At 41.4% G+C, this 25393-nt stretch overlaps 1 protein-coding gene across 3 annotated transcripts in view; it reads left to right on the plus strand.

Annotated features, from left to right (window-relative positions):
- The window catches only part of INTS3 (integrator complex subunit 3), a 2345436-nt gene that overhangs the window by 394831 nt on the left and 1925212 nt on the right, over window positions 1-25393 (plus strand). For all 3 annotated transcript variants that reach the window (XM_044079970.1, XM_044079971.1, XM_044079972.1), the window contains one exon: window positions 6660-6804. In XM_044079970.1, the coding sequence (XP_043935905.1) occupies window positions 6660-6804 (145 nt within the window). The remainder of the gene's footprint in view (window positions 1-6659; window positions 6805-25393) is intronic.

Here is a 25393-nt window from a genome sequence, read left to right on the forward strand (position 1 = left end):
TTCGGCTGAAGACTTGCAGGAGTATCCTCCTTATTCTGATTCTGATGTAGATGACTCTACACCTTCGGCTTCTCCTCCTGAGGATTTTTCTTTTCAGAGACTCTTCATTCCATGAGGGAGCATTTTAAATGGGAAGGTCAAGATTTCTCTGATTCCAGGAAAAGGCTTAGGGAATTTTGTTTCTACCCCAGCATAGGCCTTTAGCTATACCTCCTGTTCTGGATGTGGTAGAGGATGTTTTTGCAGAGGCTTCCCTGAACCCTGATTCTTTGCCTCCTGCCCCAGTTAAACCGGATAGGTATTATAGGGTGCCTGAAGCTCATAAGTATCTTTTAAGAGTCCTAGGGCAGACCCAGAAACTGTTTCTCAGGGCCCTAAAGGTGTTAAGGCTTCTGTTGTTAAAAATCCTGTTCCTTCTGATAAAGAGGCAAGGGCTTTGGATAGATGGGGAAAGAAGGTATATACTTCTTCCACTTTAGCCATGAGGGCTTTGAATTGCCAGTTTCACATGTTGAAATACCAAAATTATCTCCTTTCACAATTGAAGTCTAAGGTAGATGCTCTGGTGGAAGGTATTGAGTGTAAAGAGTTGCAGGATTTAGTTCATGTTTCTGAACAGGTGGGTAAGCATTCCTTGCAATGTGGTTTTGATGCTGTACAGGCCTCTTGAGGGTGGCAGCCACTGGTTCTGTTCTTCGCAGGCACGCCTGGCTGAGGGATCAGAATTTAGCTGAACATGTAAAGACAAGGATTTTAGATGCTCCTTTACAATCTGATGTGTTATTTGGTGCGCCTGTGGAAGCAGTTTTAAAGAAAATGGAGGACAAGGCTAAGTCTATGCAGACTGTTAAAGATTTTTGCAGGTTCAGCCTCCAAAGTTTAGTAGAAATTGGCCTACTAAGGGGTGGACTTATCCTTCTTATGATTCTCAGTCTAGGGGTAGATCTAGGCGTGGTAGGGGCAGAGCTCAAGGTTCTTTTAGGCCTAGAACAGGCAGTTCGCCTGCCCAGTCTTCTGGTGAGGGCAGGGGTCAGTCCTTTCGTAAGCAGACCCAATGACTTGCCTTTTCAGCTGCCAGAGCCTTCTCGTCTGGCAGCACCTTTGGGAGGAAGGCTGGCACTTTTCAAAGAAAATTGGAGTGTTATTACCCAAGACAGATGGGTATTGGATATCGCTCACCACGGTTACAGGTTTTATTTCCATACCTTGCCTCCTTTCAAAGGCATGCCAGACATTCCTCCTATACAAAGAAAAGAGGCTCACAAGCAAATTTCTCTGTTACTACAGATAGGGGCCATTCAGCGGTTCCTGTGCCAGAAAGGGGCCTAGGATTTTATTCTCGCCTGTTCCTAGTACCAAAAAAGGGGAACATGTGGAGACCAATTTTGGATTTGTCTATCCTCAACACTTATCTGGACATTCCCAAGTTCAAAATGTTGGCGTTACAACAGCTTTTACCTCTGCTGGGCAAAGATCACTGGATGGTAACTTTAGATCTCAAGGAGGCTTACCTTCATGTGCCTATCAGACTCAGTTGCAGGAAGTATCTGCGTTTCGAGCTGGAAATTCCCATTATCAGTTCTCTGCATTGCCCTTTGGCTTATCTACTGCCCAGTGTATTCACAAAAGTTCTGGCTCCAGTTGTAGCTTTCTTCAGGCTAAAAGGAATACAAATCTATCCTTACTTGGACGACTGTCTGATTCTGGCTCAAGAAAAGGACGAGCTTCTTCAGCATCTGGAATATGTGATAGCAGTGCTAAGATGCCTGGGGTATTCTGTGAAGCGAAATAAAGTCCAGTCTAGTACCCTCTCAAGACATGTGCTTTCTAGGTGTGAGACTGAATACAGCAGCCCAGATGGCCTTTTAACCCCGGACAAACAAAAGAATCTTTCCCTTTACTTCCATCAACTATCTCTTCAGTCCGGGCTGACTGCAAGGACAGTCCTTCAAGCCTTAGGGTTCATGGCATCTTGTATTCTGGTGCTTCCCAATGCCAAACTGCATATGAGGAAGCTGCAATGGTATCTAAAAATGTATGGACACAGCACTGCCAGGATTTGGACACTGTCATTCCAATAATACCTTGCATTCAAAAGGAATTTTTGTGGTGGGCTCAGGAATGTCACCTAAACAAGGGACTCTCTGTGACCCGGCCAGAGGCGAGTCAGATTCTAACGACAGATGCCTCAGACATAGCTTGGGGAGCTCATCTGAATGGAAAGTGGATACAAGACAAGTGGCCTGCCAGACTACAGCATCTACATATCAACATGAAGGAGATGTTAGCAGTCCAGTTTGCATTAATGGCTTTCAAGGAGTTACTTCTTCCAGGGCAGGTGTTGATTCTAACAGACAACACAACTGTCATGTGGTACATCAACAAGCAAGGGGGAACACATTCTTATCCTCTATGCAGGCAAGCAATGATTTTGTGGGAGACTGCGCTCAGCTTGCAGCTAAATCTTCAGGCAAGGTTTCTGCCAGGAGCACAGAACTCCTTAGCAGATGTGTTAAGCAGGCAAATCATGGATCCCCACAGTGGAAACTGGATCTTCATGTATTTCGGAAATTGACAGTGTCATGGGGAACTCCAGACATAGATCTGTTCGCTTCTCCACTAAACCACCAGCTGCCAAAGTTTTGCACGAAAAGGTTTCATCACACAGCTTGGAAAGTGGATGCTCTTTCGTTCAGTTGGGAAAATCTTCATGTGTATGCCTTTCCACCTCTGCCTCTCCTCCCAAAGGTACTCCTAAAGGTCAGACAAGACAAGACAAGGATGATTTTGATAGCTCCAGATTGGCCTCGGCAACACTGGTACCCATTACTGAGGAATCTGGTAAGGAAGCCTCCATGGCCTTTACCTTTAATTCCACACCTTTTGTCTCAGAGGAACGGTCATCTACTCAATGTCAAGCTTCACTCTCTTCATCTAACAGCCTGGCATATTCTGTTTTGAACCACAGCAGGTCTCAACTTCCTCAACAAGTTTTGAATGTGATTATGGAAGCCAGAAGACCTAGTACATAAAGTGTATGCAGAAAAATGGAAGAGATTTTTATTTTGGGGTGCAGCAAAGGATTTGGATGTTTCTGAGCCTAATTTGAGTGTGGCTCTTCAATATCTTACTGAGTTATTGGACAAAGGTTTGTCTTTCTCTTCCATTAAGATTCATGCTGCAGCAATTTCAGCTCACTATGATTGTGACCCACCATTGTTTTCTCATCCTTTGTTCAAGCAATTTCTTAGAGGGGCAAAGAATATAAGACCCCCGTAGAGCTCCTACTCCTGCTTGGGACCTCAATTTTGTGTTGGAGAAACTTACTCTACAACCTTTTGAGCCTCGGCTACTGCTGAATTGAAATACTTGTCATGGAAGACTGCTTTTTTGTTGGCCATTACTTCTGCAAGAAGGGTTTCTGAATTGCAGGCCCTTATGGCGGTTGAGCCTTTTTGATTTTCATAAGGATAGGGTATCATTACGTACTAATCCTTCATTTATGCCTAAGGTGGTTTCTAGTGTGGCTTTAAACCAGACTATTCATTTGCCTACTTTTTATGCAGATCCCCAAAATAGCGGGGAAAAGATTTTGCACACTTTAGATGTACACAGGCAGTTGCGTTATTATTTAAGCAGGACTAGGGATTTTAGGCAGTCTCAGCAGTTGTTTGTTTCTTTTGCTTTGAGTTCTCAGGGCAAGCCTGTGTCAAAACAAACTATATCTAAGTGGATTGGGTTTTGCATTGCATTCTGTTACTCCCATCATGGCAAGGAGATTCCAGCTGGGATTAGGCCTCATTCCACTAGGGCTACTGCCACTTCAACAGCATTTCTAAGGGGGGTGGCAACTAAGGATATTTTGGAGGCAGCTACTTGGAGTTCAGTGCATACTTTCTCCAAGCATTACCACCTTCCTCTCTATTCTAAATCCAGGGCTGGTTTTGCCACTGCTGTGTTGCAGGGCATTTTGGCAGCTCCTGCTTCATTATAGTTTAGCCATCCTCCCTTACCTCTGCTTTGGGATTCTACCCAAGTGTTAGGACTGCAGCAATGTGAGATGAAGAACATAGTACAGTTTTGTACCTACCATAAATGTAGATGTTCGAAGATCCACATTGCTGCAGTCCAATTTACCCTCCCTCCTTCCCCTCTGTGTTTAGGGGTGGTTGTGTGGGTGGGGTTCTATTTTGGTAAATTTGTATATATTGTACATATATTAGGTACAGGAGTGTTTGGTGTTTTTTGGTTTTGGCCTTATTTTTTTTAGGGTCTTCTGACATCTGGGGCAAGAAAAGACTGAGGATATGACGTCGGTCATGCGCATTTGTACCCTGACGTCCTGATGTCAGACAAATGCGCCTTGACCGACGTCAGCCTTATACTTTGGTATTCGGGCCGACTGGGACAGCGGACTACCCCAAGTGTTAGGACTGCAGCAATGTGGATCTTCGAACATCTACATTTATGGTAGGTACAAAACTGTACTTTACTTAAGATTCTTTTGTGTTGCCAAAAAAGACAAAGGAATTCCGGCCTATTTGGCCTGTTCTAGATTTAATTGGCCAAAATCAGTACATCTCAAAGCAGAAGTTCAAAATTATCACAGTGTAATCAGGTCTCCCACTACTAGCTAAGGAAAATTTGATGTGCTCTCTTGATTTCTAAGACACATGCCTGCACATTAAGATTTCTTTCTGCATCTCTCCTTGGCTCTTCACAGCTGACCATCAGCTGATCCCAGGGCTACTCATCCACTAAGTCTGCGAGACTTGTCTTGGGTATAAAACAGATTATGATGTTACCTTTCTTGGGTGGAGTAAGCTATGGAACCTTGCTGGCTAGGCTTACGTAGGCCCTTGGGCCAATAACCTAGTACCTACCTTTGAACCTATGAACCTTGCCTATATACTTTAAACACTTTGCCTTTTAGAGCATATCGTTTTTATAATTTACTCTGTTGCTATGGTTTTGTGGCTTTGAAAAGTTAAATCTAATTTAAGCTACCAGTTCATTGTTTAGTATGGTCTGCTCCACTTTCACTGCTGGTGTCCTGAGTAGTATTTTCAGTAGTCTATCACAAAAGGGAAGAGTATGTAATTCAAATAATTGTGTCTCAAATTTTGTTACACTATATCTGTGATACATGAGTAGCACTAACCAGATTGTAGCCACATCTATTCACAAATACATGGAAGATTAATGGTTTCTGTATGAACTGCTTGGAGATCCCTAAGATACTAGTTTCTCAGTTAGGGAGAAGGGCTATTCCATTTTACAACCTACATTTTGTCTGTTAGTCATAAAATTATGCAAGTTAACTAGAAATGACTCCTTCATTTGTCACCTGTATCAGTAACAGATGGTCCTGGTTAGCTTAGATGGTGTAGAGGGATAAACCCCCAACTATAACCAAAGTAACTGAAGTTTGATTAGTGTTTTGGTCACCTTATCGTGCTGGCCTGGAGTAAGAGGAATAATGAGTCATTGCCTACTCGCCTTTTCCAGGAGGGAGGGAGGGTATGGGGACATGTTGCAAGCATGATTTCTTCACAAGCTTTGATGGTGATATAGAGGTCATGATGAGAAAGCTGCAGCAACAGTAAATAAGGATGGCCCCCCACATAAGGAGGGGTATTCCCCTCATGTTGCCATTCCATGTCTCTGATGGACATCATCCAGCATGTCAGTGGGAGGTAGGACTTAAAAGGAAGTCTTGCAAACCATAGTATGATGTTTTCTCATCTGCCACTATCTCATTTAGTGTGTGTGGTAACCTTAATCTCTTTCATCCTAAACATGGGTATTGGAAACCATATATGTAGGTCTTTCCTGGAAGGGAGACCCTCCAAGCATAGGTCAAACTGGAGGCCCATCAGTTGTGGGGGGTGCATGAGGACAAAAAATGTAAGAGAGAGATGGCAGTCTTGCGAAGGATGTTTGATAATATCATGTGTCTTTATAACTCTAGAAAGAGAACTTTTTTTTCCTCTGGCGTTGAGTTTATTAAGGGCTGTTATTTGATACTCAACATGTTAAGGCCTTTAAAAAATTATCACCTCAAAAAACTAGTGGGACAAGTTTTTATTTACTGTATTTCCCAGCTACATTGGTCAAAGAACAGCTGGGTATATAGTTGCTGAGACCATGCCACCCCTTTTATGTAAAAGAGCAGTGACAGTGGCCCTCCAGAGTGCTATTTTTTTCCTTTTGGCATTTCTTGTCTTAGTTAAGATTACGACCAGTTTTGCAGCAAAATTTGCTTCCAAATATAAAAATTGAAATAGCAGGCTGTTGGCTGTTTGGGTTTCATGTTGCTTCCCTTTGCTTATAAATGGTAGTATTGATTTTCCTCTACACCCTTCTGGGGAAAAGACAGAGGAATAACCTAAGTAAGATGCTGACATTGCTTGTGATATGAATAGTTAGGCAAAGTGTATTATTGATTGCTCATTTTCTCTATAGAACCACACAAGTGTGTATTTTGATAGGATATGCTATGCAAGCAGTTTTAAATGCCTTTTTGTTAAAAAAAAAAAAAAAGGTGACCCAGTCATTGACATTTTTCCCTGGTACCTCTGTTTTACTTTGCTTTCATTTCGTACCTTTATAATGTGATAAAGATATATCACCAGTTTAATTGCCTTTTGTGTTTTCAGGGACTGGGTTCTAAAAAGTGGTCTTCTAATTGCTATGGCGGTATACACATACCTAAGACTAATTGTGGATCACCATGGGACACCACAGCTGTTGGCCCTTCGACAGAAAGAAGTAGAGTTTTGTAATACACTTCTCAGAGAGAAGGTAGGTGTCTTGTTTAGGGGGCTACATTGCATATGTCATGGTGTTAATGTATGCATTCTTTAAATTAAACTTATTTCTGTCTGGTTTATTTTAAATGAAAATGTATTTAGTTCTGTTTTTCGATGCAGTCTTCATCCTAACTATCACCACTGCATTATAATTCATCCAAAACGGTAATTAGCCACATGGTGATGCCTCCCCATCCAACCAAACGATCAGAGCTTCATAGGTCCGTCAGAGTAAGGCTGTTCTGTTTATGCTGTGGGCATCAGCAGGAACATGAGTAGAAAAGGGAAGCAGCGCAAACCAGCTTCTGTTCTTTTTTGCTATATCAGAGCATTTTTTAGCTGTAGGTTTGGTTTCAACCAGATGAGTTCCAGAGTCCCAATCACACATTTTGAAATTGTCTTATACTTTTTTGCAGTTACCAGTGCATAGTATTGAACTGTACTGTTTTTCAAGTATGTTTTATTTGAGGCTGACAACGTCTTTGAAAAAGATCTCCAGTGAGTGTGTGTCTGTTGGAGACGGTCCATCTTTACTGTCTTGCTGAAAATCATCCTGCATCTCTCATGAACCTTGTACCTCTTTTAAAAAATGAAATCTTTTGTGCTTTTTAAAACAAAAACATTTGTTACATGGAGCCAGAAACCTCAGAGCCTTAATGTAGCAACAGAAGCTTTGGGCCTTGGACCAAAAAATACTGAACCCCTCTTCTTTAGGCATTATTCTTGAAGCATCTCAAAGAAGTGAAAATGTAAGTCCTTCTTAAAATGGAGACACCTAGAAAATCAGTGACTAAAGGATCCTTGGTGAGAGGATCCGTGACCAGAGTGACCCTGTCAGTCTTGCAGAATCTTGAAGGCAGTGGTTCTTAGTCCATTGAAGTACAGCTCAGTTATACTTGGCTATGGCACTTAATTCATAGGTGCTTACTGGGCTAATGACCACAATGTCCTTTTTAAGCCTAGCCATGCATCCCAAATCTCTGGCAAGTTCTTGTACCCTTTATAAGTGTAAGCAAGGGGTTCGTAGGTGAAACATTTACAAGCATGGTCCTGTGAGATAAACCATTTACAGGCTGCCTGTGTCCATTAGAGACATAGGTACTAAACCGGGGATGAATTTCCTGTTCCCAATCCAAATATCCAAGTTACACTTAAATTGGGTTAGTGATGAACTCTGCTTCACATGGATGGGGAGCTTGTTCCAGAGAAGGGATAATCTCTGGGGTAAACTGTCTCTCCAGCATATCCTTTTTATATCACAGGCAAGGTTAAAGCCTTTAGAATGGATAATTCTGGAGCTGTTTGTTTTGTGGATATGCAGGAGGTCCATCAGTGTGCGATCTGACAATGCCTTGTATGACAGGCATAGATCTCAACGCTAAAACCTGTAGGAGACCGAGAATACAGGGATAAGGCTTTTAGGCATATGCATAGGACATGTTACACCCTGTATTCATTTAGTGAGGAACCTCTGTGGACATTCCTATTGTTGGATATGTCTGGTTAGGTACATACCAAAGGGGCATTGTACTCAATGATAGGTCTGATAAATAGGTTCATTAGGATGATAGTAGGCTGTTGTCCTGTAGGCCCTTATAAGTCTAGCCAAGAATTTTGCCCATGTTCCCACAAAACCAACACTGGTTTCCCCTGGCCAGCAGGGACAAAGGTGGGATCCCATGGGTGTATTTTCTGTTCCCCATCCAGTCGTCCAGGTTCCTTCATAGGGACTTCCTCAGAACAGTTCATTCAACCCCACCCAGCCTTTAAATAAAACTTCATTTATACAATTATCCAATTAATTAAATAAGCCACAATTAACTGACATCATTTAAAAACGTAATGCATTAAAATGTGTTTAAACCAATAAATGATGTATATAAGCTATAAGAAGTGGATATACAGATATACGGAAGCGCTACAGAATCCTGAAAGCCCAAAATCCTGAAAACTCAAAATCCTGAAAACACACAGGATACCAACACTTACTATATTCCAGCACAAGTACATACAGAAACATATTGCCCTTCAACTATATGCAGGGGGGCAAGCCCCCCACACCCCCTGCTTCTTAAATATAACAACTCCGAGATTGCACTTCAGTACACTGAGTGCAATCTCGGAGTTGATATATTTAAGTAGCAGGGAGTGTGGGGGGGGTGCAGGGGGGCTTGCCCCCTTCTTATACTTGGAGAAGAGTAATATGGTTTGTGTTTTATTTGTTTCTGTATGTACTTGTGCTGGAGTATAGTAAGTGTTGGTATCCTGTGTGTTTTCAGGATTTTGGTCTCAGGATATTGGGCTTTCAGAATTCTGTAGCGCTCCCATATGTACATATTCTATCCTATAAAATTCTTCAATTTTAAAATACATGTAATAGCAGTGGCCTCATTAATGCCCGGGTATTCAGTTGCGTTCATATGCAGTTGCCATTTTAACTCACATATGTCTAGGTGTATATCCAGACTTCTTCCCTGAGAATCTTTGACAATTTGCTGAATTACCAAAAACTTGAATTCATGGTCCGCATATTCTCTAATATGGCTGCTTAAGGCATTAGTCATCCTACCATGTCTAATGTCAAGTAAATGTTCAGCAATTCTGTTCTTAAAATGCCTACTAGTTTTCCCTACATAAAATAGGAACTCTCCAGCTGCTGCATGTGCTTGACAAGGTATATGCCGAAGGGGGCATTGTACACAATAATGGGTCTGATAAGGGAGGAGTACAGGGATGTTATGACCTCCTTGTTCCTGGATGAACTTTGCGACATACACTACATTAAAGCTACAACAATTATAATGCCCATTTATAAATATAGGTATATCATTTAACTTATAACAGTCACCTGTTTCCAATATATATGGACAGAATGTACACATTCTACACTTAAAATTCCCTTTGCTTCTGTGATTGATTGTATACACACACACACATATATATAGGTACTTCTTATAGTTTATATATATCATTTATTAGTTTAAACACATTTTAATGTATTATGTTTTTAAATTATGTCAATTAATTGTGGCATGTTTAATTAATTGGATAATTGTATAAATGAAGTGGTATTTAAACGCTGAGTGGGGTTGAATTAATTGTTCTGAGGAAGTCCCTATGAAGTGGGAAGAAAGCACTTAACTGTCATTAAAGTTTGTACTCTTCAGTTGCTGTGCTGTGCTTTGTTTGGTTCTACAGTTTTGTGGTAAAGAAGGTACTCTGCTTGACATGGAAAGGGAGTCTCTGGTACACACATCTATCCTGCCAACAAGTTCTATTAATGTCACAGACCAGGTTGAGGCCTTGCGTGCGGGTTAATCAAGTGGAGTTTGACTTACGGACATGCAGCAACTCCATCAAGGCTGGGTCTGAGATGGCCTTGTATGCCAGACACAGGTCACCTCTGAGCATTCTGTTCTCGACTGAGTAGAGGGACGGGGCTTTTAGCCTATCTGTATAGGATAGGTGTTTGAGACCCTGGATTTTCCTGGTCAGGAACTCTGTAGTCTCTCCAGCTGCTGCATGTGCTTGGCAAGGTACATGCCGAAGGGGGCATTGTACACAATAATGGGTCTGATAAGGGAGGAGTACAGGGATGTTATGACCTCCTTGTTCCTGGATGAAATACCCTTATTTATGAGAGGCTATGTGAAAAGCCTTCCGTACAACGGAGGCAGTGTGGTGGTCAAAAGTCAGGTTGCTATCAACCTGGGTGCTGAAGATCCTCACAACTGATTGCATGCTGAGTACGTTGTTATTAATGTTTTAATTAGTGGGGATGATGATGAATTTCTTGGCATTCAGTTTGAGGCCATGCTTCTGACACCAGTCATTAGTTTGGGTAAGGCTTTCTTGGAGGATGTTCATATCACTAGGGGAATTTAAGACAGCGCCCGGCTTGCAGTCATCTGCAGACTTGGTCAGCCCCAGACCACTGGTTTTGGCTTGCACTTCAAAAAAGTATATCCCAAACAGTAGAGGTCTCAAGACCTTTACTTGGGGTACACCGCTCATTATGGTGGTTTCCTCTGTTTTGACTGAGGGGTTCTATCAGTGAGCCAGCTAGCTACCTATCTGGTAACATAAGGGTTGATGCCTAGCTGGGAGAGTTTATCCATTATGTCTGAGTGAGGAATAGTGTTGAAGGCTTTGGCTAGGTCAATGTAGGTAGTGTGCAGTCTTCCCCTCGTCCATGGCTTTGGTGATTGTTTTGAAGAAGTCGACCAAGTTTAACAGGCATAATCTTCCTTTGGCAAAACCAAACTGTGTGGGGTCAAGCTTTTGGCAGTTGCCGGTGTCCTTGTTTATAAGGTCCATAATGTATTCCATGGCCTTGCAGATCAAGCTAGGTAGGCTTATGGGCCTATAATTGCCTGGGTCAGTGGATTAATTAATTAATTTAGAATGAATGCCAAATACAGAGGAGCAATGACTTTCTTGGACCTAGATGCCATTCCTTTGTGTACAAGTTGCACAACATAGAATGATTTCCTCACTACAGTAGACACATGATGGTCAAAGGTTAGATTACTGTCTGTTTTTCCCCAGTCCTTGACTACTGGGGGTCATCTCTTAGGGGTATGTTGTCAGTATGATAGTTACCAGGGGTGGATGACTACCCGAGGGAAACTGTTACGCGTTTCTTGGCATTTAGTTTTAGTCCATGGCTCTGACACCAGTTGTTTGTCTGTGTCAGCCCTTTCTGGAGAACATTTGTCTCTGTGGGTGATTCAGCTGACAGCTCCTTATTTCCAATCATTATCAGATTTAGTTAGCCAGAGGCCATTGAGATTGGCCTTGACTTCAGAGAAGTAAATGCCAAAAAGGAGCTTTTTCAGTTGTCGTTGCTGCCTGGAAGGCTGTCATGCAAGATGATGGCTTTATATTCTTCCTGGGCCTACACTAGTTCAGTAGTACCTCAGACATACTCCAGTTCTTGGCACTTGTCAAGGACTAGTAAAACATGCTTATAGCTAAGCTATGCTCTCTCTTGTGGGCGTACTGCCACTTTATATCTTGGAGCCTAGGGATATAGGCCATGATTGCCACTATTTCAGCCAGCTGTACCTCTGAACCTGTGATTATTTTCCCTTTGAAACAGATGCTCCTTTTTTAGAATGTCTGCCCCTTTGGCTGGTATCTGCCGTGACCATCTTTTAATTGCATACAATTGTGTGAAAGAACACATTGCTGCTTGGCAGAGGGTAACTTCACTAATCTCCCCCAACTGGCAACGCCTTTGAAAGTGAACAGTATTCCTCCCACCAAAAGGAAAAAGGAGCCTTCACCGGAATGGCTGCCCATCTTAGAAAGTAATAAACAGATGTCCAAAGATGATGTGTATTCAAGCCAGTTTTATTTCCATTTGTCATGTAATACATATGAGAAATTAAAAAAATAGACGTTGAAGTTATGGAATGCCTGCGAAATGAGGGATTTAGCGTAGAAAGTGTAACCCAGGTTATTTTACAGCATGATGAAACGAGTCTCCCATGCAAGGAAAAACAGGAGGAACAGGAGACATTTGAAGAAATGTGGACATGGGAAAGAGAAAGAGATTTAATATGGTGCAATATTTGTGCAAAGAAAAAAAAAAACTAATCAATACAAAAAGAGCAGCACCAAAAATATATGAAGAGAGATTCAGGCAAAGGTATCAGTATATGGAAAATTTTACAGTACAAAAATAATAAAACAGAGGTTTAATAATGGAGAAGTTAAAGAAGTAGAAACTGAGGTTATAGAGTATCTGTGAAGTGAAGGATTAAGTGTAGAAAATCTAACTTTGATAACATCACAGCAGGACAGAGTAATGGATCCCCAAATTAAGGAGAAACCTGTGGAGCAGGAATCATGTGATCAGTTGCTATATGAAGATAATTTGAAGCCTTCCATAGGAAACCAGTACAAAAGTTCAGCTGGAGTTAGTTGCACAGCAAGGGAAGGTACAGGAAACTGTGGCAACTCTGACAGTCAGTGTTGTGTGATATGCCAGCGAGTTCCCACATGAAAGAGCAACAGACGACACAGGATGAAACTGAAGAGAATGTGGCACAGAAAGATGCTCTGGAACTTTCTATAGAATGCCTGGAGGAAATGGAGAACAAAGAATGTACCTGTAGTTTAGAAGAAAATAATCTAGGAGAAGAGTTGCTTGATTTAATAGAGATGGATAGACATGTTAAGATCAATGGAAAAAATAGACTGCAGAAAGTCAATAAAACACAAAAAGTTAGAAGTTTGATAAAACAAATGAACACAGTAGTTAGAATTGTTCATAGAGATTCATGTGATACGACATAAGTAAATAGGATATATTACTGTGTAGCTAAATTAATAACAGATAAAATCTTACCACAAAAACACAGGGCAGTAAGGGAAAGGAAGGGTAGAAATCAAATGCCATCATAGAAGTATCGAATAGAGAAAACTATAAAGCAATTAAGACAAGGTGTCACTGATAGAAGTATATAGACGAGGGAACAGTTGAACAAAAATACTGAAAAAGACAGATGTTATTAAAGCCATGTGCAGTATTAGAACAGATCAGGATCTATCATGTGCTATCACAAATAATAAACTAAAAATAACAGCACAGACAGAAAAACTACTGCTTACTAATAAAGGAACTGCAAATTCAGCATATCCTGGATTGGATTTTTTTACTTGATTTACTAAGTTTAAGAGATTTATTCAAGTGAACAGCTTCATATTTTATTATTTTTTAAGTTTGTTTCAAGTTTAATAGTTAATACCAGTACTAGGTTCATATTGTTTCATATCTGGGGAGTATTTTTGTACAGGTATTCCACTGAGAACACCTGGTAGAAAGTTTCTTACAGTGTTTGTTTTTTGGAGTAAGTGTGTGACACTTGGCTTACTGAAACTTTGAGGAACTCAGCGTATTTTGTCTTGATAAGTGTGCAGAAGTAACCTTTGAAGCAGGAAAGCTACAGCACCAAGAAAACATCAGTCTGGGACAAGAATGTGATATAAAAGAACTTCAGCAAGAGGGAGTATATGAATATTTGAGAATTGATGAAGGATCAACAATAAAACAAGAAATGTGAATAAAACTTAGTAAAGAATATTTTAGAAGACTAAAATTAATTCTGAAAATGGAGTTGACATCTAGGAACAAAGTTCAAGCTATAAACCAATTTGTTCTTCGTGTCCTAACTTACAGTTTTGGACTGATTGACTGGCCCCTAAAGGTGTTGGATTGGTTGGACAGGAAAACAAGAAGGATGCTTCATGCTCATTAAATCTTCTTCTTTCAGCTTTTCCCGGTTAGGGGTCGCCACAGTGGATCACCTGTCCGCTCATGATTGGCAGTAGAGTTTTACGGTGTCGAGTTGTCAGCCTGGCGCCCAATCTTCCACGGAAGGCACACACACACACTCACTCACACCTAGGGCCAATTTAGAGTGTCCAATCCACCTACAGCATGTCTTGGGATGTGGGAGGAAACCGGAGCACCCAGAAGAAACCCACGCAACCATAGGGAGGACATGCAGACTCCGCACAGAAGGCGCCTCAGCCGAGGATCAAACCAGAGAACCTCTTGCTGTGAGGCGACAATGCTAACCGCTGCACCACCGTGGCTGCCCACTTCATGCTCATTAAATGATTTATAAAAATCAGTGTGTACCAAGAGTATGTTTCCCCCGTTATGAAGGTGATGTGGGCCTCCTTGAAATTAATTACAAGTATAAATCTGCAATCGTAGGACTGCATATTTATCTGCCGACCTCACAAGACCCAAACGTAGTAAAAGTTTTAAAACATGAGATGAATAAGTCTAAGATGACTTCCCCACTTAGTTTAGCAGAAGCATATCTGTGTCAAGCAGGAATGGAAGTCAAACCAGAAGTAGATAAAAAATAAGGCAGCAACTGAATGTGCCAAAAAACAAAAGAAATAATATAAGGTTAAGGATCAGATGAGAAGGCAAGAATGTGGAAAACGCATAAATATAGTAGCAAGTATAGAATACTATTGGAACAAGCTCTTATTGATCAGGATCAAAAGCAGGAATGGTTAAGGAGAGGTGAATTTAAAACAAAGGGTGAAAGGTTAATATTGGCGGCCCAAGATAGTGGACTACTTTCACATTGGTTTACAAAGTTCATTGAACATGTGGGAAAAACAGACAAATGTAGATTTTGTAAAACAGAACTGGAAACAGTTGCACGTCTTGTTGCTTGTGATATACTGATGGCAGAAGGACTGTGTACTGAAAGGCATAATAATGTGGCAAGACTGTTGCACTGGGGATTGTGCAAACACTGTAATACTTGAAGTAACTGAAAAGCACTGGAAACTTGAGTCACAAAGCATTATAAAAAATGATGAAGTTTGTATCCCATTGGATCACCCATTGCAGTCCATGAAAAGGAGACAAAAGTCGCAGTGATCATTGAAATTGCTACACCTAGTGATTACAGTTTCTTCCATATAGAGACAAATTGATAAAATACCAAGATCTGCAGGCAAAAACAAGGGCAGTGTGGAAGGATACCCAGACATTTCTAATGGTAGTAGGAGCAATGGAACGGGTATTATAAAAAATGGTACTTGCGTATTATCGCAATCAGATTTTCGCGGTTGCGAAATCCGGAAAATTCAAGTGAAACGAGTGCATGAAACAGTGTAACATGTTCTTCAAAGTCCTTATTACTGATGAGAAAGTTTGGATTACCTTCAGGACAAACAATTTATAAAGTCCTCTGCCTGATTTGTGTGCATTACAGATGCACACTTGAAAAGTCATGGCTGCTATCGTACTGAGAAATGGAATGTGTAAGTACAGATTGCTCCAGGTTGTAAAAAAGGGTGTAAGAGCCAGTGTTAAAATCCGTCCCTATATTATGTGGTTAAAATTTCACAAACCTGATTTATTAATAGCAAAATGCAGAGCCCAAGGGATGAAAGATGTTACAATGACCTTCTGTTGTTTCCTGGAGTTAGTATGTACCGGCCTTTTTTTTTTTTTTCTTCTGTTACTTACCGACAGCAGTAGTCGTCCATGAGTCAGAACCGTTACTTTTTGTGAAGTCTGGCATACCTTCTGGTCTGTGTTTATTAAGTAATACATCACATTTGTTAAATGTAACCAGCACAATATAATAGGGGCACTTTGTTAAACTTGCAGTTGCACCTGTTTTGCAGTCCTGCAGAATTCTGCGCGTACTATGCCAGCCCTGACAATTAAAGCGTGCATCTGTACAGCACGTAAATCAGGAATAGGATTTATAAACTTTCTGCTCTTCCTGAAGGTAACCCACACTTTTTCATCAGCAGTAAGGACTTTCAGTAACACTTTACAGTGTTGCATGGCTTTGTTTCAGTTGAAGTATGCTATTTTCGCAACCGCGAAAATCTGGTTGCGATAATATGTAAGTACCTAAAAAATAATTTAGAATCGTACTTGGATACGTTACCGATATACATGTAACTCCGTATGAATTGCAGAAGGATTCAGATGTTCTTTGTGTTTCACTGTTGCAGTCATCACAATTGGGTTATCTGCCTGCAGGTAGCCCTCAGCCGGCCTGTATACCAGAGTCTTGGATTCCTGCGTCGGATGCTGTCCTTTCTTCCATGATGTCAGGTCATCAGGGGTATAAAACATGCAGTCGATGCCATTACATCAGTCTTTCTTGCCATGCTGTGCCCGAAGCAGAAGCAGTTGGCAAGTGCCAGTCCGCCGACTCCTGAAATTTTCGTTTTCGAGTTTCAGAACCGAAGTCTTCAAAAAAAAAAAAAGATAAGTACCCCGTTGGGGATCTTTTTTCTTGCTCCAAATGATGTCAGCAAAAGTTAACAATTGTCTTACCTGTGGAAAGCAAATACCTCATAAAGATTTTCATTCGTACTGCATTCCCTGCTTAGGCCCAGACCACGATGTCCCTTGCTGTTGGTTTTGTGCCTTGTTCAACCCCTGAACTATTCGTCGTCGGGCTATCTTTGCAGCAAATTATTTTGGTACTCGGTATCCGTACTCAGAAATGGCTTCGTTAAGCCATCTGACTACCGATCTTCTGAAAAAATGTAAGGATAAAGACAGAGAGAGACCGCATAGGTCCAAAACTGCCGACAATGCTTCCGTTAAGCTAGTCACCAGTCAGACGGTACTCAGGTGCTTTCGCAGCCCCTGATACCTGCTGATTCCAGTTCCACACCCTACCAACCCCAAATGGTTGGCCAGACCTACCCCCAAATCAGTGGGTGGAGGCCCAACAGCAGGTTCTCTCTCTTTGAAGTATTAGGGGTATTCAACCTGTCCCAGCAGAACAAAGGGAACAAGGTTTTTATTCAAGACTTTTCCTGGTACCCAGAAAAAACAGCTCCTGGCATCCTATCCTGGATCTCTCTATTCTAAACACCGTTCTGCTAATCCCAAAATTCAGAATGCTAACACTTCAGCAGCTGCTTCCTATGCTAGGCAAAGATGCCTGGTTGGCAACCTTAGACTTAAAGGAAGCTTACCTGCACATTCCAATAAGGGAATCTTGCAGGAAATACCTATGCTTCAGAGCAGGCTCCATGCACAATCAGTTCTCTGCACTGCCCTTTGGCTTATCTACTGTGCCCAGGGTATTCACAAAGTGCCTAGCTCCAGCCATTGCATTTTGCAGGCAAAGAAATATTCAAATATACCCATACCTGGACAATTGTTTAATTCAGGCAGAAAGCCAGGACATACTTTTGAATCATCTGGCCTTTGTACAAAGGGTGCTAACTTGTCTGGAGTACACCATAAACGAAAAGAAATCACACATGATACCCTGTCAACAAATTATATTCCTGGGAGCAAGCTTGAATACCACTTCCCAAATGGCTTTCTTCACGCCAGAGAAACAAATTCATTTGACAACCTACTTCATACAAGTGGCCACAAAAACCCTGCTGTCTGCAAGGCAAATACTGCAAGCCTTCGGGTTTATGGCCTCCTGCATTCTTCTAATTCCGTATGCAAGACTGCATATGAAGAAACTACAATGGTATCTAAAAAGCCTATGGTGTCAACATTCTAAGGATCTAGAAGCAATGATTCCTATCATACCTTGCCTACGCCTAGAGTTTCTTTGGTGGGCAGAGGCCTGCCACCAAAACAAGTGACTACCATTCGCACTACCCCCTACTGCCCAAACCCTAACAGATGCATCAGACTATGCATGGGGGGGTTCACCTGGCAGGGAAGTGCATTCAGGGCAAATGAAACCCAAATCAAATGCATCTGCATATCAATCAAAAAGAAATGTTAGCTGTACAGAATGCTCAGACAGCCATCAAGGACCACATTCTTCCAGGACAATTAATGGTAAAGATGGACAACACCACTGTTATGTGGTACATAAGCAGGGAAGTACACATTCTTACCCCCTCTGCAGACAAGCCATGGCATTGTGGAACACAGCTCTGAGCTACCAAGTGCATCTACAAGCTCAATTCCTGCCAGGAAAACTAAATACACTGGCAGATGAACTAAGCAGAAACCTCATGGACCCACACGAGTGGAAACTGGAACCAAGGATTTTCAACATGTTGACAAGCAAATGGGGGAGCCCAGATATAGACCTGTTTGCCTCCCCTCAGAACTATCAATTGGACAAATTTTGCACAAGGACTCCCCACAAACAAGCTTGAAAAGTGGATGCTCTATCCTTCAACTGGAAAAACCTATCAGTTTATGCCTTTCCTCCTCTACCTCAGCTCTTCAAAGTACTACTAAAGATAAAACAAGACAAACCAAGGATGATTAGATTGCACCAGACTGGCCACGCCAACACTGGCACCCCCTTTTGCGCAGTGTGTCACTGTTGGCCTCATGGCACCTGCCTCAGGCTCCTACCCTATTGTCACAGCAGGATAACCAGGTCCTGTACCCTCAGCTTTAAACACTGAACCTAGCAGCCTGGCTAATTTCCTAATCTCTCCTTTACCATCCCTCAAGTAAACCAGTGATGGATATAATTTTAGAGGCAAGGAGGCCTAGTACTAGAAAATCTTATGTTGAAAAATGAAAAAGATTCTGTGCCTGGAACCAATCTCAAGGGATGAGCACAGCAGCGCCCGATTTACCTCAGATTTTACAATACTTAACTGAGATGCTTCACAAGGGCCTGTCTTTCTCCTCCATCAAAATTCATGCCTCAACCATTTCAGCTCATTATAGCACAGAACCTCCCCTCTTCTCTCATCCACTGCTCAAACAGTTCCTCAGAGGGGCCAGAAATTTACGACCACCCAGGAGAGCTCCAACTCCAGCCTGGGACCGTAACTTTGTATTGGAAAAACTCACTCTTCCTCCTTTCGAGCCAACAGCTACTGCAGACTTAAAATTCCTTTCTTGGAAAACAGCTTTCCTTTTAGCAATCACTTCAGCAAGAAGGGTTTCTGAATTACAGGCCCTCATGGCAATGGAGCCTTTCATCATCTTTCATGCGGACAGGGTGTCTCTCAGGACCAGTCCCTCCTTCATGCCCAAGGTGGTTATCCAGTGTGGCCCTCAATCAGTCCATTCATTTGCCAACCTTCTTTCCTAATCCACAGAACAAAGGGGAATGAATACTGCACTCCTTAGATGTGCACAGATAACCTTGATTTTACTTGGACAGGACTAAACCTCAAAGGAAATCTGACCAACTGCTGGTGGCATTTGCTGCAGGGGTAGAGGAGAAGGCTATTTCAAAGCAAACCATTTCCAAATGGCTAGGCCATTGCATTCATTTCTGCTGCAAGCACCATGGAAAACCTATCCCACAGGGGATTACACCCCAATCAACCAAGGCTGCATCTACCTCTACAGCCTTTCTCAGAGGCGTCCCTACCGAGGACATCCTAGAAGCTGCTACCTGGAGTTCTGTACATACTTTCACCAAGCATTACCATCTGCCAATTTTCTCTAAATCCAGAGCTGGCTTTGCTACTGCAGTCCTGCAGGGCCTTATAGCTGGTCCTAATGCTATCTAAATTCCTCCTCCCATCCTTAGCTTTGGGAATCTATCCAAATGTGATGACTGCAACAGTGAAACATGAAGAACATAGTACAGTTGTGTACACTTACCATAAATGTAGATGTTCGAGTGTATTCACTGTTGCAGTCCTGGTTACCCTCCCTCCAGCCCCCTTACTTCTTTTGGCTATACCTCTACTCTCCTTTACTATGCTCAAAAGCTTTTTGGTGTATTTGCTTTTTTGTTGGAGGTATAACCTTGTATATTTATAGATTCAATTGCTTCCCATTAGGGGGGCACCTGACATGTGGGGCAAGAAAAAACTGATGTAATGACGTCGGCTGCATGTTTTATACCCATGACGACCTGACGTCATGGAAGAAGGGACAACAACCGATGCAGGACCCAAGACTTTGTTAAGCCGACTGAGGGCTACTGCAAGCAGATAACCCAAATGTGATGATTGCAACAGTGAATACACTCGAACATCTACATTTATGGTAAGTGTACACAACTGTACTTTCCTACTAGCACATTAATTGCATTATCTGAGATTAGAACATGACAATTCTTTTTAATAGTATCACAAATGACACTAATATTACTGGAATATGCCAAATTAATTCTCGGAGTTTTATATACAACGCGGAACCACAAATTCCACTCCTGTGATGTATATCTGAAAAGTATGGAGAGGCTCTACTACCTCAGAGCTGTAGTTTCTGTAATACCTTTCTCCACTTCACCATCCTTATAGCCTCTATCCATCAATTCTGCTTCCAAAACTTCCAAGTCTGCCATAAATCTATCTTCCTTGTTATTAAGGCGAGAATGCCTCATCGCTTGACCCTTGATATTTTTAAAAATATGTGGAGGATGAAGTGTTCCTGTGCAACATATGATTTTTATGGCAATCATTCCTGTAGCGACTAGTAATTATGCTGCCATCTTGGTCCTTCACTGTCTGTATATCTAAGTAATCTATCTGTTGTGTAGAATGACTACTAGTGAATTTCAGGAAGCTTGTAGTACCATGCAAATATTCTATAAAACATTGGAAATCTTCTGTAGTCCCATGCCATAGCATAAAAATATCATCTGCAAACCATTTGTAGAATTTTATATGATCTACGACCCTATTATTGGTCAGGACAGATGTTTTCTCCCACTGTGCCTACACCATATTAGCATAGCTGTTGGCACAGGGGGTACCCATGGCCACTCCATTTTTCTGGCAATAATAAACAGTTGTCAAATATGAAAACATTATCATCTAATATAGTTTCAATAAACAGACATAGTAAATCGATCTGTCTCGTATCATAAGTACCATCTTCTAATAGGAACTTCTTAACAAATTCCAAACCACAGTCATTAGGTATCACTGTGAACAAAGAACATATATCTAAAGTTATCAATAGATAATTAACACATGAACCCACCTCAGAACAATAGTCATATAATTGAGATAAAAATTGCCCAGAATCATTTAAGACTACTGTATAACTGTCTAATATAGAGGATGCACATGGAGGCTTGCCTTGAGTTTAAGGTAATAGCAAGAGGTTTAACGTATTTTTGTCATGCCTACATATAGCATGTCGCATCTTGAACTTCTTAAGAGTTGGCAGAAACTAAATTTGGATACAAGTTTCTCATACATCAGGATGCTTATAGACTATTTTTTGCCATCGGAGAATTCCTTAATTGATTTGATAAAGAACACGCAGCGTTTTTTATATGATAATAATAACATTTTCTACAGTGGATGTGTACCTTGAGGAAGTCTATGCTAATGTGTCTGCATATGGATTGAGATTGAAACAACAAAAGGCGCAAAAAGCTTAAAAGGGACATGCATGACTTTAATAATGGTGCAGTGTTCTCTTGGCCCAAAAGGAAGAAACATGACTGTATCATGAGTAATGCTTATGGAACTAGTGACTAAAGAAATGGGCTGGTTCCTGAAATTAATGCAACATCCGTAGTGACGCCAGCACCAGTGATGAGTGTAAACTCACTCTCTACTACCTCCGGTGCTAACAAGTGCCACAGATGGATGTGTGTCCTAAAGAGACAGCAACTGTTGATAGTAGCGAATTGTTTTTTTTTTTAAATTACTGCTCCCTATACAAGACAAACGGCAACAGGAGAGAGGTCGCTCTGCCAGCAGGGGGCGGAAATGTCGTTTGGAACAACATGACGCATTAACGCCGTCACTTTAAAATATGTGGGCCAAAGGAACGATGGACTAATTTTTAATTTATCCACAAGGGCTTTAGATGCAGATGAATATAATATTCTACAAAGAGGTCTATCTTCCATTCCATTGGATCGTTCGTCATTAGGGGAAGTGTCTATGGATATTAGTCTATTCGCCAGGAATATCATGTTGAAACTTTTTTGCTTTCTAATGAACACACTTTAAGTACTTTTAAATGACCCAGTACTTTTAATCCACCATTAAATGCTACACTAGAAGTATTTTGTAATTTATGTGAACACGATCTTAGTTTAGCATTGAATACTGAACAAGCTGATAATGCTAAACTTTTTTAACTTAAGTGCTAATGAAGCACAGGCTTTGAAGTGACTTCGTAATGATAATTCTATCTTCATATGGCCAGCGGATAAAGGAGGTGGACTGGTGATTATGGGTAAGAAGGGTACAAGAGTTCAGCGTTGCAACTTTTAAATAATGAAATGACTTATGAAAAACTTGCTGTTATGGGGTACATTCAACACTGAATGATTGTTTGCTTCTGAATATTATTAGTATTGACATTTTGAAGTTCTGTTATGTTGATTTTCCTTCCATACCAGGTTTTCATGTACTTCCTAAGGTACATAAAAGTCTATCTAACCCGCCTCTGAGACAGACCTATGGTCTCAGGACGAGGGTGGGCAACGGAAATGATTTCTGTATATGTGGAAAGACACTTAAGACCTATATTAGATAGTTATACAGTGGTCTTAAATGATTCTGGGCAATTTTTATCTTAATTATATGACTATTGTTTTGAGGTGGATTCATGTGTTGAATTATCTATTGATAACTTTAGATATATGTTCTTTGTTCAGAGTGATACCTAATGATTGTGGTTTGGAATTTATTAAGAAGTTCCTATTAGAAGATGGTACTTATGATACGAGACAGATCAATTTACTATGTCCGTTTATTGAAACTATATAGATAATAATGTTTTCATGTTTGACAACTATTATTGTCTCCAGAAAAATGGAGTAGCCATGGGTACCCGTTTGCACAGTGGGAGAAAACATCTGTCGTGGCTATTAATAGGTTTGTGGATCATATTAAGTTCTACAAATGTTTTGTAGACTATGTTTTTATGCTATGACATGGGGCTACAGAAGATTTCCAATGTTTTATAGAACATTTGCATGGTACTACAAGCTTCCTGAAATTCACTAGTAGTTATTCTACACAACGGATAGATTACTTCGATATACAGATAGAGAAGGACCAAGATGGTGGCATAATTACTAGTCGCTACAGGAAGGATTGCCATAAAAGTCATATGTTGCACAGAAACCGCCTTCATCCCTCACATATTTTTAAAAATATTATCAAGGGTCAAGCGATGAGGCTTTCTCGCCTTAATAACAGGGAAGATAGATTTATGGTAGACTTGGAAGTTTTGGGTGCAGAATTGACGGATAGAGGCTATGAGTATTGAGAAGTGGAGAAAGGTATTAATGAAGTTAGAGCTCTGAGGTAGTAGAGCCTCTCCATACTTTTCAGATGTACATAACAGGAGTGGAATTTGTGGTTCTGGCACTGTTTATAAACTCCAAGCATTAATTTGGCATATTCCAGTAATATTAGTGCCATTTGTGATACTATTAAAAACAATTGGCATATTCTAAACTCAGACAATGCAATTAATGCGCTAGTAGGATCGCAGCCTACTTTTTCGTTTAGGAACAAAAGTATTCCTTAAAAGACTGTTATGTTATTCTTTGTGTTTCACTGTTGCAGTCATCACATTTGGGCTATCTGCCTGCAGGTAGCCCTCAGTCAGACCGAATACCAGAGTCTTGGGATTTCTGCTTCGGATGCTGTCGCCTCATCCATGACGTCGGGGGGGGGGGTATAAAACATGCAGCTGATGCCATTACATCAGCTTATTTTGCTGTGCGGGAGCCCGAAGCAGAAGCCGTTCTCAAGTGCCGGTCGGCAGCTACCTGAAATTTTTGTTTTTCGAGTTTCAAACCTGAAGTCTTCTAAAGCTAAGTACCCCATTGGGGATCCTTTTCTCTTGCTCTAACCGATGTCAGAAAAAGTTAACAATTTGCCTGTGGAACGCAAATACCTCACAGAGATTTTCATTCTTACTGCGTCACCTGTTTAGGCCCAGACCACGGCATCCCTCACTGTCGGTTTTGTGCCTTGTTCAACGCCCGAACTGTTCTTCGGGCTATTTTTGTCTCTAAATTCTTTCGCACTCTTTCTCCGTATTCTGAAATGGCGTCGGTAAACCATCTGACTACAGACCTTCCGAAAACAGCAAAGATAAAGACAGAGACAGACCGCATAGGTCCAGGACTGCCAACGATGCTTCCGTTAAGCTAGTCGCCAGTCCGACGGTACTCAGTGAGGCGCTTTCGCATCCCGTTACATGCTTCTACAGATTTGCAGGTCTCTACTGAGACCCATTCGGAGTCCGGTGTGCCGCGAGATGCTTCTTCGACTGTGGAACCTGCAGATGTCTCTACCTTGGATGGGTCCGGAGCCACTGTGCAAGCACCGGCTTCTGAGGGTGTATTCGGACCTTCCGATGATCGTATTAAACTGACTACTTCGTTAATGACTAAATCTACTGAATTTCTCAGGCCTAGAGTTCACACTATGCCTAGGAAACTGATGACCAAAGCACATTCTCAAGCTCCCATGCCACAGAAACAAATGCTTAGAATGGCTGAAGACCTTATTACTTTAATTAGGGAAGCCAGCCTTCCCCCTCTAAAAGACAAAGAATTGATTTTCCTTCTGATTCTTCAGACCATGAGTCTGACGACTCTGACCCCTGTGATTACCAGGACATACCCTTATCTACCTATGAGGACTCAGATGCAGAGGAGTCAATTCCCTCAGCCCCCCATCCCCCCTCCCCCGAGGTCCTTTCTTTTGTTGAAACCTTGCATATCCTAAGAGAGCATTTCCGCTGGGAATGCCAGGACTACCCACAGTCCAAAAAGAGACTCAGGGAATTTTTAGACTTGCCTTAGCATAGGCCTCTATCTGTTCCCCCTGTCCTAAATATTGTAGATGATGTCTTCATGGAATCCAGCCTTACCCCTGATACTTTACCACCTGCTCCTAGAAAGCCTGAGAGATACTACAGAGTACCTGACTCTCACAAATTTCTCTTTAAAAATCCCACTGCGGATCCAGAGACCATTTCCAAGGGACCTAAAGGTATTGAGGCCTCTACAGCCAAAAACCCTACCCCTTCGGACAGGGATTCTAGGGCTCTAGACAGATGGAGTAAGACAGTATATACTTCTGCAGCTCTTGCCATCAGGGCTTTAAATTGCCAGTTTCACATGTTGAAGTACCAGCAGCATATTATTTATCTAATTAAATAAAAAATGCTG

This window comes from Protopterus annectens, chromosome 8.part0 (assembly GCF_019279795.1).
Source record: "Protopterus annectens isolate FY-2018-M chromosome 8.part0, PAN1.0, whole genome shotgun sequence".
Lineage (NCBI taxonomy): Eukaryota > Metazoa > Chordata > Ceratodontiformes > Protopteridae > Protopterus > Protopterus annectens.